This window comes from Cornus florida, unplaced genomic scaffold (assembly GCF_030987335.1).
Source record: "Cornus florida cultivar Cherokee Brave unplaced genomic scaffold, ASM3098733v1 CherokeeBrave_3.0.0_Hap2_Chr03, whole genome shotgun sequence".
NCBI lineage: Eukaryota > Viridiplantae > Streptophyta > Magnoliopsida > Cornales > Cornaceae > Cornus > Cornus florida.
The window spans coordinates 6588468-6600829 of NW_026775573.1; the positions used below are offsets into that span (position 1 = coordinate 6588468).

Consider the following 12362-nt stretch of genomic DNA (forward strand, 5'->3'; position numbering starts at 1 on the left):
ACATACGTACTACCTCATGAATGCGCATATCCCTAACCCCCAACTAATTAACAGGTTGCTTGTTCGTACTGGTCGGTCACCTTCACCAATCCTCTCTTTCCAATAAAATGGAAAATATCAGGTTTCATTTTCTCACTATTCTCTCGCTGGTCACCCTCATGAATCCTAACCAATCCAATCCCTTCAATAAAATGGAAAACATTGGTACATTCAAACCACGTGAAGTCAAATTTTTGTTGCTACATTTATTGACCTCAAAACCCTTTAGCCCCACTAACGAGAAATGTTAATTTTGACGACCACTATTCACACGACTTTAACCGACATACACATGTCAAATCTAGATTGGTACAACGAAGCAGTCTTTCTTCACACAACTTTTCTCCCTCATCTCTTTATCTTTCTCTCTTCTCTCTCCTGCGCGTGGGCCTTCTTCGTACAACTGTTTGAGGGAGAAGATGGTGGTCGCGGATGTTCAGCCGGTTCAACAAAAAAAAAAAAAAAAAAAACATGTATGGTCGTGGGCCTTCTTCGTACAACTGTTCGTACAACTGTTTGCTACATTTATTGGCTTCACAATCCTCTCGAAAAGTACATTGAATATTGGTATGCAATAGTAGTGCCAGGTTGTTAATAACACCCATTCACATGCATGAGATTTGGGACTCAGACATGCCCCTCTAAGTAATCGAAACAACAGACTTTCACAATGAAAAGATTTATAGGAAGCTATGGAGAAAAAAAATTCATAACAAATTATAAGGGAGTTGATATTGGCATTTGTACATTTAACTCTCAACATTAAAATTTTTAAATTTAGTAATTGAAATAATTATTTTATCCTGTTCCTTTTTTTTTTTCTTTTCAAATAAGAATAATATTATCACGAGAGACCTCTCATAACAACATGTATGAGTTATTCTTATTTAACCACCGAATTAAGACAGTTTATTACAATTTGTGAAAAGTCAAATGAGCTTTTCAATGAATCTCTTCAAACATTGGTATAGGAGAACTTTTCAAATAAATCCTTTAAACTTCATTTAAGAGATGAAGGGTAAACTTTTCATTTCAGTTATTAAAATTAAAAGGTGGAGTGTTAATATCAGTTTCCAATCATAAACTCTCTTTGAAATAATTTTTTTCAAATAAGTGATCAGACAAAAAAAAATAATAATTGATTTAATTGATCTTTCACTTCCCTGATCAGTAAAAAAGAATGATTGATTATAAGAAAAATGAGACATTGATGAGCCGACAATATGGTTGATTCATAGCCTCAAAATTAGAACATCCCAACTACACTTCGATGAAAATTTAGTTAGTTGGTCCTTCAAAATCGATCTCAGACCACCCCCTAACAAATTTGATTGTGATATTTGTGATTGGGCCGCTCGAGTGAAGTTGATGGGATTATGTGATTGGGCCGCTCGAGTGAACTTGTTGGGACGTCTATATTGTGAACAAGGGAACATTAATTAGGGCATATTAACATGTCCGTACCTCATCTAAAATAATCTAACAGATTAGGATCCATTTGGCATGCGATGTGTTTTAGGCATTATGTTTTCAGTTAATACTAAAATACAATTGTTTTGTTGTAGAAGTATTTTGGATAGAAATCAAAATCATATTTGATAACCAAAATCTGTTTTGAAAAATTTGGATATTTGCTTTAATTCCCCTGCTACAATATCAAAATACACAATATCACCAATCTAGTGATATGAATTCGGACCAAAAAATATGATATGTTATAAACTATTCTAAACTAATATCAGTCTAAACATGATATTAGCTCAAATTTAAATATCAATATCTAAAAAATAATTTCATAATACATGGGCCCTTAATATGGAGTTGGTCCAGATTTCGAATTAAATTTTGTTTTTGTTTTCATCTATGGATTAAATAGGAACCCACCTGACACACACAAATAATAGATCACGTGAAATTTAGGAACAATTATTGGAGTTTATCACGTTAAAATCAGATTGGTTAGGCAATCAAGCATCTTTAAATCAGATTGGGGGTCATGAATTCCATTCTTGTCAACTAATGGCTAAAGAAACATAGTTGAGATCCTAAAATTCATTTAATTTTATAAAGACACTCCATTCATTTGGATTGCTTGTGAAATAAATAAATCTATAGTCATATTGTTAAATGGTTAATTTTTCAAAAGCTGAAATTGAACAATCTACTCTAAACTTGTTACAACATAGTCTAGTCCGCTCTTTATCCATCAATCAAACATTCTGAAGCTTTACCTTTTGACAACAAGAAGAGGAAGAAGTTGTTTGTGAGCTAGGGTTAGGGTCATTTTAAGGACCATACAAAATGTGTTTAGATAAAAAAATAATAATAATAATTGGTGCTTAACTGAATAACTAACTGCCAGATAGTAAATTAAATAAAACAAAAAATAAAAAACTTTTAAAAAGAGAATGACTTCAATTTGAGGTCTTTGAAAAAGTAATCTTTCCCTCTCTAGGAACGAGTGAATCCGAGACCTTCATCCTTGTGCAGATGACCAAGAACCTTCAATAATGTGCACATTCTGTCAAACACAGTTCTTGCTGTAAAGAAGAATCAGAGATGGTCCAATTTCGAAAAAAAGAATCAGAGATGGGTTTGAGTTAAAATTTGATTGGCAAGAAGACGAGGGAAAACTGTACTCAAGATGCAGACCATGGTATAAGCTCTAGCCTAAATGATGGTATAAACAGGAATGTTGTGTTTGAGCGAGGTGGGGTGGGGGCAATAATATAGAGTAGGTGTGTGTTTGCTTCAACGTTCAAACCAAAAAACAAAAAAAAAAAATCTTTTGAATCACATCTCAATAATATTTCACTAAACAACAGTCACCCCTCCCCAAAGTCCAAGGATAGAACCTCCTCCTCTGAAACATCCAACAACTCCTCAACTTCAATTTCTTTAGTCTCATAAACCTCTTTTTCATCACTGGTTTCCTCGTCCCTCAGCCTCTGCCTCTCCAATCTCTCTTCATCATGCAGTTGTTTCCACTCGTTGACCCACCTATCCCATTCATCTTTCAACATCTTCCGCTTCTCGCGATCCTGCTCACTCAATTGCATTGATACATCTTCATCATCTGCCTCATACTTCTTACTATACTTCTTCAGGTTCTTTGCAATCTCTTCCTCTTTCTCAGGGCTTAAGAAGGATGGTGGCCTCGGCCGCCATGAAAACTGTTACAACCACCAGGAAAAAAATAAAAACCCAATGCAAACTGTTTCCAAATCATAGATATTCACACAAAATATTTACTCAAAGATAACAATGTAAACATCAACGGTATAGAAATAGCTGTGGATTGTTGCTGAGTAGTTGCTGTAATGGCATTGTTAGTTTGGAAAAACTAGAAATTATTTAAATACCTACTAACCAATTAATTTACCACCAAAGAAAAAAGAATATTACAGAACTAGATATGATCTGACCTGAAAGAAATGATCCCTGAACATCCGATACAGTAGCTTGCCATTGAAAGACCATATATTGAACCCATTTTCCATCTCATGAACCGATGTAACTGAAGTGGCAACATACCTGCAAATGGATGCAATTATCAGAATAGAAAGATCCATTAATTTCTACAAATATCACAACTAAGTTTATACAAGATAAAAACAAATGATTCAGTATCTCTAATAGAGAACAGTCACGTTTAATAGAGGCTTGATCCGGTACTATGCTAATGCTACCTGAAATTCTCTCAAAATTACCTTCCAGTTGGATCCCATTCAATTTCTGTTGCCATGAAATGCTCAGTTGTTGCCATGGTCTCAAGCTCGTCAACATTGTAAAACTCCAACTGTCCATTAAAACCCTTCAACCCTGCCAGTATAATGAAGCGGCCAGCTGGTGACCAGTAGAGAGCATCTGCCTGTTTCCCTTCGAGAGTTGTGAGCTTTAAAACTCTGCCTGTGTTATGAGTGCTTTGCATCGAATAGAAGCTTATGTCGGGCCTTGGGCTATTGCCATGGATAACTGCAAATCTGTGGCCCTTTGGTTCCCAAGCAAATGCAATAATCTTGTCAGTTTTATTATCAAGCTCCAAGACTTCAATGGGTATGTCCCGTTCTTTGATTCTGAAGAGCTCAAAGCCAGTGTACGTGCTCTTTTTAGTCTTTGTGTATCGGTCAACCTTAACAGCAAGGTAGTCCCCATTGCTTTGCCAATGCATTTTGCAATCACTGACACTGAAGAGATTCTTCTGCCTCAACTCCTCCTTGCTTGGGATTTGAATAAGACTCACCTATGACATATGCAGAACATTATTCTAAATTTTAATTGACAAAAGAAAATTTAAGGCCTGTGCATCTGGAAAATTTGTACTCACCCTAGCAGGCTGATTCCCACCACCAACTTCAGGAACAAATAGTGCAACAATGGGATCGGTGGGAGACCAACTCAGATCCATCACATTCTCAATCTTAACGGATTTCTTGGAAAAAGTTTCCGTATCATAGACTGAAATATCATTTTTCCCAATTTCGGCAAAATACTTGTCTTTTTCACCACCCCATCTGGCCAATCAAAACTAACATATTCATGAGACAATAACCACAACAGTCTTTAAAGAGTTCACATGAATAAATAGTAATGAAAAGTTACCTGAAAACAGGCCAAGACACACCAGTAATAGCTCCAAATCCTCCAATTGCAAACTTGTCTGCATTTCCGTTGAACTCTCCCATGACTTTTCCAGTCCTCACGTCAAAAATATTTAGCACATCGCTCTGGATCATGAACTCAAATTAGAGTTGCCCAAGGCAACAAAATATGACAATAGAGTAATTGGCAAGATAATTTAAACCTCACATGAGATTCACGGGGATTGCTTGGTTTATGGCTACTGTAAGTCACCAAAAATCTCTCACCAGGTGAGAAATCAATTAATTTTACCTGCAGATAATACCACTAAACCTAAACATCAAATAAATAAATAAGTACTAAAAAAAAAAAAAGGAAAACTTAGACAGAGTAGCAAGAATAAAAGCAGAAATAACCTGGGGGTGTGCATATCGCATAAGGCAGTTGAAGGAAATGGCACCACCCCAAACGGCAACACCCTGCCTATGAACTGTGGCTAAGTAAGTCCCTAGAGGTGACCACTGCACAAAACTTTCAGTCCGAAACTACAAAGAGAAGATACATATTGTTACAATGATTGTCAATCATTATATCCATATAAAATCATTACAAGAATAAATAAACTAACTATATATAACAAACTGAGCATAGTGCGTGGTAACCACAATATCACTCTGCTCGATCATTAATCGGAGACACTCAGTACGGAAGTTGAGACACACACAAAAGACAGGGGAATCATAAAAATTTGCATTATTACATACAAGTTAAATTAGATAAGAAAAGGAAAGAACAATAGGGAGCATAAATAGGAGAAAAGAAAAAAGAAGTGTTAGAAGGTTTTATTCGTTTGGCTATAAAGAAATGAAGAAAGGATGAGAAGAAAATGATAGGCTAATCATGCCCTTGTATATTTTATGTAATCTGTAATCAAATGTTGTACTCCCCGAACCACCTCAAATCACTTCAACCTTTGTTGTTGATAGTTTTGTACACCCAAGGAGGAACCCTGTCCTCATCACTGAATTTCTTTTACTTCCTCTACTCAATAGGTTACCAAACCAAAAAGGCAAGATTTTTAAAATTTCCCTCTCTGAGCAACAGTAATGTTAATGAAATTTGCGGTCATGAACGAGAACTGAGAAGGGGGGGGGGTGGTGTTGGAGTCCACTCACAAAATGTTTGTCAACAGGTTCAGCCTTCAAATGCCTTGTGTCATTCCAAAAAACCTCCGTGTCTGAGCCAGAACAAATAACAAACTGGTCTCTAGCTTTTGCATCAGTAAGCCAGTGTTGCAGATTTTCCTGTACTTCAGTAAACATTTCAAATAATAATGGAGCATGCCTTAAACAGAAGCTGATCAACAGAGTAGAATATGGTTATAAAAAAAAAAAAAAAAGCCACAACAATCTCAAATTTAAGTAATATTACTGAATTAGGATTAAGATATGGAAAAGCATTGTTCATACATTTGAGATATCAAACGTTTCAAAGCCTATTTTCTACATGCTCTTTTAATCACCCTAGCATGTTCTAATAAAATTCTTATACCCCACTAACTCATTTCAAAACTGTTTATATTATAACAAATTGAGCATACAAAATAAGAAACTAATACCCAACAAAAAAATAGAAAAAAAAACCTACTACAAGATGCGGGAGAGGATACATCTATAAAATTATAAATTATGTTGTTAGCTAAGAGTATAATGAGGCTAAGAGATTTTGTCAAACTTTGTCAAGCTTTTCTCATTAATACATATATCTAAAGCTTTATGATCATTACACCAAAAAATTTCATCCTGATTTATAGAACCATTTCCATCTTTTTTCCGAGCATTTATCGTGCGGTGCATTCAGAATGAATTCTACATCTCATGAATAGCAATGTGCAAGGAAAATAATTTTTTTTTTTTTTGATAAGTTTTTAAAAAAAAATTTAAATGACCACGCAAGGAAAATAATTCAAAATTCAAATTCAAATCAAACGAGAAAGATTTATGCTAGACACTGAATTTAAATTGATTTTAACAAAAACATAGAACGTTCCAAGAACTACAATCTGATAAAGTGCAATCTATTTATACTAGGTGCTCACTGTTTAACTTTTCTCACAGGTAACACTTCTCAGGCTTATTTTGCTGTTGAGTTTCTGATAGGCAAGTCATGATCCAAAATTCTAAAACAGAAGCTCAATAATAAAGATAGGACATCATCAGGAAGTAACATACAAAGAAACACTATCTTGAATGCTTACCCTAGGAGTATATGGCGCTGTTTCAGGAAAGCCCCACTCATCTGGAACTTTTATGAACTTCTCAATATCGTCAAACGTGTTAGCAACAAGTATATGCTTTTTATCTAATCTGCGAAGATGTGTTTTCTCCCTAGCTACCTCAGCTTCCTACAACAGTGACCAAACATCACCATAATAAAAAAGTAAACAACAAAATTTATAAATAGAATATCCCCACATAGAAACAGAAACAATAAAACTATAGATCATAACTGCCATAATATAATCATAAAGCTGAGATCTAATGATGGAATGGAGTATAGCATTCAAATTGTAATTTATCAATATATTTCAACATTAAACCAAAAAAAAACATGTCTGGAAAAAGATCTTGTCTCAAGTTGTTTTACTACTGAAGTTTGACCGCCAACCAATTAGTACCGGCCAATCTGGCCCCTTCATTGCCCCCATGATAGAAACTATTATGCTCTGTTTGGTTGGAGGAATGGAAAAATGGATGGAAGGAGAGGGGAAGGGATGGATGAGGCATCCGTAGAGATGGAAAGGTGTCTCACTTTTTGTTTAGTTGGATGGAATGGAAAGTAAAAATGATGGATGGGACTTTTTTTTTTTTTTTGGTTGGAAGGAAGGGAATGAGGGTTTTTATATTCTTTTTACCAATATACCCTCATTATATAAAAATTAGATACCCATTTCAAATTTTTGAGAAGGTTAAAAATGGAAATTACATATTTGTGGAAATTATCCCTTCTCTCTTCCTCGGATAGAAAAATACAAAGGAGAGATGCTTCATCCCTCCTTGCTTCCTCCCTCTTTTCCCTTCCCTCCAACCAAACATAGCATTAATGTATGCCTCACTACTGAAATTCACCATCATAGACTACCCCTAAACACCTTGGATCAAACAAATTAGACCACCAAAATATTGAACTTCATTACTAGAAATATGAACTCATTATATACCAAGCTCGTATTCCTCTTAACTGAAGTAGAGAACTTAATTCAATTTAACAATCTCCTTCAACAGTAGAAGAGGTCGTCCACAGCAACCTTTTTTTTTTTTCTTTTATTCTTTTTTTTTCCCGAAAGGTCAAGCAATTCTATATAACATGTGCTAGCATCTGGTTCAACAACTCTTGGTGCACAACAAGCACCAGTTTAACTTGGGTGTGGTGATTTAATAGTGATTCTTTACTGTGATCTTGTTAATGTCGCGACAATCCTAATCCATGCACATGCAAAGCGACCTTTTTTGGCACCAAGACCCTTCACGAGATAGGGGTGAACCACAGAATTTAGTGAGCAGCGCTGAATATTTCTATGGATTGCTTCTTTCGCCGTAAAAGTGCCTATGGTACCAGTTCATATTTGGTCACCCAAAGCTCTACAATAGGGAACTCATTATATACCAAGCTCATATTCCTCTTAACTAACTGAACTAGAGAAAATTCAATTAAGCAATCTCGGTAGAAGAGGTCATCCACAGCAACCTTTCCTCTCTCCTCCTCTCCAGGCCCCCCCCCCCCCCCCCCCCTCCTCCCTCTTTTCAATATGTCAATAAATTCTATATACAGCAACTTGTAAAATGGAGATAACATTCCCAAAAAAGAATAAAATTCAGGTGCATAGATATATGTTTGTGGGTATGCATAGATCACAACATGTCATGAGTTGCACTATAACTGCAAGTACACTACAGGGACCCCAAATCACCCACTAAATATATATTCAATACGAGTCACAAACTATCAACCTTTTGCATACATTTAGAAAGGGGAAAAATGATACCTGAGGAGTGTTAAACTCAAGAAAGCAGAATCCTAGGGTTTTCTCGGTATTGGGATCAACAGGCATCCAAAGGCCATGATCTTTAATCACACCATATCGGCTGTAAATCTTGCGAATAACTCCTTCAAGCTTTTCGAATTTCTCTTTAGGTTCAATAGGTAAATTATCCACAACAATTATGTTACCGAACCCAGAATCAAATTCCAATGAATCCCTTTCGTTAAGATCTTCATCATCACTATTTATCACAAATTAAATTCTATAAGTGTTCAACCACAAGACAATGCATATAAATACACCAATGCGTGATTAGAGTTTTAGAGTTTTTTTTTTAGGTTTTACCTTCTGATGCCGAAGTCTTCTCTTAGAGGGAGGTGTATGGAATCCAAATTGATTTGCGAGAAATCAATTCCGCGGCTAGAGGCTGTTTCTTGGATTTCCTCCATGGACATCACCACCGTCATCGTTGTGCGCGTTTTGAATTGAGTGTGTATAGTGATTCTAGAGAGAGAAGATTGTGTTCCTACAAAGTACAGGAAACGTAGAGAGAGTGATGAGAAGAGAGACGTATTATGGTGGGAATAACTCGTGAAGGTTCAATACACTTCAAGGCTTCAACGGCTCAGATCATTATCTACCTTTTTCTTTTCTTTTTACTTCTCTTTTATTTTTTTATTTTTTTCCTCTCTCTCTTCCACTAATGCTACAAATAAAAATAAAAAAAATAAATTTCCCTGGCAAAACCACTAATGCTACAATTTTCATTTTTTTTTCCCCTGGCAAACGCAAAACCACTAATGCTACAATGAAACCCCCATCTTTTTTATTTTCTTTTTTTTGCCCTTTATCTCTTTTAATTTTTCTATATAAATATATTCTTTTTTGGAGTTTAGTGAAGTTTATTACAAAAGTAGCGAGTAAAAAGGTGAAATAATTATTAACGGTCTACGTTGCCCAATTTAATTTCTTTGAACCACACTTCAAATTTGAGAAATAATTTATCAATGAAGATAAAAGACCAAAATGTCAAAATACATAGAAAATTGAGCCAAAGTTACTTATGTACTATTCTTAAGAATATAGCGGCGTTAGCATGAATATATTTGGTAAATTTTTGAAGTATTGTTTTCGAATCGCACTCTTCATTTGAATGTAAGTATATTGTGGAGTCGATACACGTGTTTAAAGGTAAAATAAAATAAAATAAAATAATTTACTTATTTACCATGAAGGTTTATGATTTTTATATTTTTAATGCTACAAGTTATTTATATAAAATTAAATTAAAGTTAGATGATTTATTCTTGGTGAAGTGTAAAAAATCCTTCTATTATTAATATAGTACAAAACACGTACCCTATATTTGTGTGAAAAGACTTTAATACCAAAATAAAATAATGTTAAAAAAATCGGGCAATGTAAAATTACCATTTTAGACATTACCACCAATATGGTCCATGATCGTCACTATCGCCATACAACGCAGAGGGGACAGAACCTATCATCGGCGTTCTCCATCGGTTCCACGCTAACCCTCTACCGCCATCCACCTTTGCTTTCTTTCTCTCTCCACACATGCCAGTTGTGGAACTTGCAACTTGGGTTCTCTAAACAGATATGATATGGAATGAAACTTTGCCAAAGTGAGATATTGAAACTCTGTGTGTGCCGAACTATAACGATGTTGCTACTATGAGTTTCGGTTTGTTGCTCCTCGGAGCTTCGATTGTCAAACTGAGACTTCTTGGTTTGGGTCTCGGCTTGGTCTTAATAAAAAAATTGCTGGAGTTAGTGGGCAAGTGAACACAAATGGGATACACTCGCATATATTCAACTGAATTTGTAAACACACATGTGACACCCCCAACATTTTTCACGCATAAGTTGATCAGGTTTATACACGAAAAACGAGGGATATCAAAAACAATTGGCAATATACAAGCATAGAATACAAAATGATGATAAATAAAGAATTTAGACAGGAAAGGAACACTAAACAATACAACATCCATCCATCCTTTATTTAATACAGTACTCTATTACAACTTGGAAATCCTATGACAAGGATCCCTAAATATAAACCTGAGAGTTCAACGTCAAAAGTAAATAAAAACTGAAACTGAAGTAATAAATAAAACTTCTACCCTGAACTGGATCGTAAGAGTAGATGAGTTCGGATGGTGGTCCCTCACTGCTAACCTCAACCTTGGAACGGGTACTGACCGTATCCTGAAATAATAACAATGGTGGGTCAACCCCACGAGCAAGTCCTCTCTATTATGACCCAAATCAGAGAATCAAGTAAATTAATCATTATGAATCGGACGAGTATTATATCTGTATACATCCTCAGGGAACTATCCAATGTATAACATGACCTCAACCAGAATAGACGGTGATCACTTAGACTCACACGAGGTGGTTAAGTGTCGCATTTCCCTACCCGGGAAATCAGCTATTATACATGGTGCATGGTACTGACAACACAGACTATAACGAACTACACAGTGATAACACCTCTCAAAGTACTAATGAATATACTGAGCATATAAATTAGGCAACACATGCCAATAATATTACTAAACATACTGAGCATGTCAATTAGGCAACACATGCCAATAATATTAAACCACATACCCCGACAGCCACACATTTGTCTATAGCAACGAATGCATAAGGTATAAATGAGTCGAAACTTATTAGCCAACTCACATGGTTCTATAGGGCAACATATCCATATAAAATAAATGCGACATAATTAAAACAGTCCATTTATTCTCTGAAATGCATACAGCATAATAATCATGATTTATATATGATTAACAGTATAAACATCCCATAATATAACATGGATAATTTATATGACTAAAACCATGGCATTATTTAATTTCAAAGCAATGATTAATACCATTTAATACAATAATAACACCATCTATATTTAACAATGTCGTTAAATAAATCACATTAATATCCGTACTGTAAACGAGCCAATAAATGCTTAGAAAAGACTAATCGGCTATAAGAATAATTAACGGGTATTAAAATACTAATTTCGTGGCCCGTTAAACCTGTAAATACCAACCTAGTACCTAAAAATCCAAGTTTAAGGTTCTAGAATTTACAAAACAGGTCCTAGGGGTATTCTGGTAATTTCCAGCAGCTGACAGGGCCCCTCACTCGCCCCCACGTGCCGCCCTAAGCTTCCCCACGCGCAGCCCAACCTTCCCCACTCTCCCACGCGCCTCCACGCGCGTCTGGCATCAGCCACGCGCGCGCACGCGCTCCCACGCGCGTCTGGAGAGTTCCACGCTCGCGTTGATGGCTTCTTGCTGACGCGGCGTCCTCCGATTGGTTGGCTGCATCATCTTTCCTACATGCGCGCCACACCGGATCAATCCACCTAAGCTCCTTTCATCCTACGGCTAATGATTAGCGTGCACCATCATATGGTGTCCCGCGCTACATCGAATCAATCTAAGGATTCACAACCCATCTAACGGCTGCTGATCCATGCGCATGCTTGGTACAATACACCGCAACACACCAGATAACTCCGGTTACCTTCCTCACTGCCGGTGGCCGGAAAACTCGCCGGAGTCTCGCTGGAAACTGCAGAAAAGCCCCGGAAAAATCTAGAAAATTCTAGAAAAATCCCTAAAGCCTTATTTAATTATTTTCAGCCATTATTAATTTCATA

General features: G+C 36.0%; 1 protein-coding gene across 1 annotated transcript; it reads right to left on the minus strand.

The window, feature by feature from the left end:
- Positions 1-2271: 2271 nt before the first annotated feature.
- On the minus strand, positions 2272-9269 carry LOC132299228 (eukaryotic translation initiation factor 3 subunit B-like). Its single transcript, XM_059795725.1, has 11 exons — positions 9008-9269; positions 8666-8903; positions 6878-7024; positions 5796-5924; positions 5037-5165; positions 4849-4932; positions 4642-4766; positions 4367-4553; positions 3750-4282; positions 3465-3573; positions 2272-3212 (listed from the first exon to the last, which is right to left on the minus strand). Exons 1-11 carry the CDS (start codon positions 9127-9129, stop codon positions 2865-2867), a joined length of 2151 nt encoding a protein of 716 aa, XP_059651708.1. The 5' UTR covers positions 9130-9269; the 3' UTR covers positions 2272-2864.
- Positions 9270-12362: the final 3093 nt, after the last annotated feature.

What these genes read in the sequence shown, in the direction of transcription:
- LOC132299228 (XM_059795725.1), bottom strand. Translation starts at nt 9,129, where the DNA reads ATGACGGTGGTGATGTCCATGGAGGAAATCCAAGAAACAGCCTCTAGC. An exon ending in GAATGGGATCCAACTGGAAG is followed by an intron (nt 3,574 to 3,749) that starts GTAATTTTGAGA and finishes ATCCATTTGCAG; the next exon opens with GTATGTTGCCACTTCAGTTA. An exon ending in TCAGGGATCATTTCTTTCAG is followed by an intron (nt 3,213 to 3,464) that starts GTCAGATCATAT and finishes TGGTTGTAACAG; the next exon opens with TTTTCATGGCGGCCGAGGCC.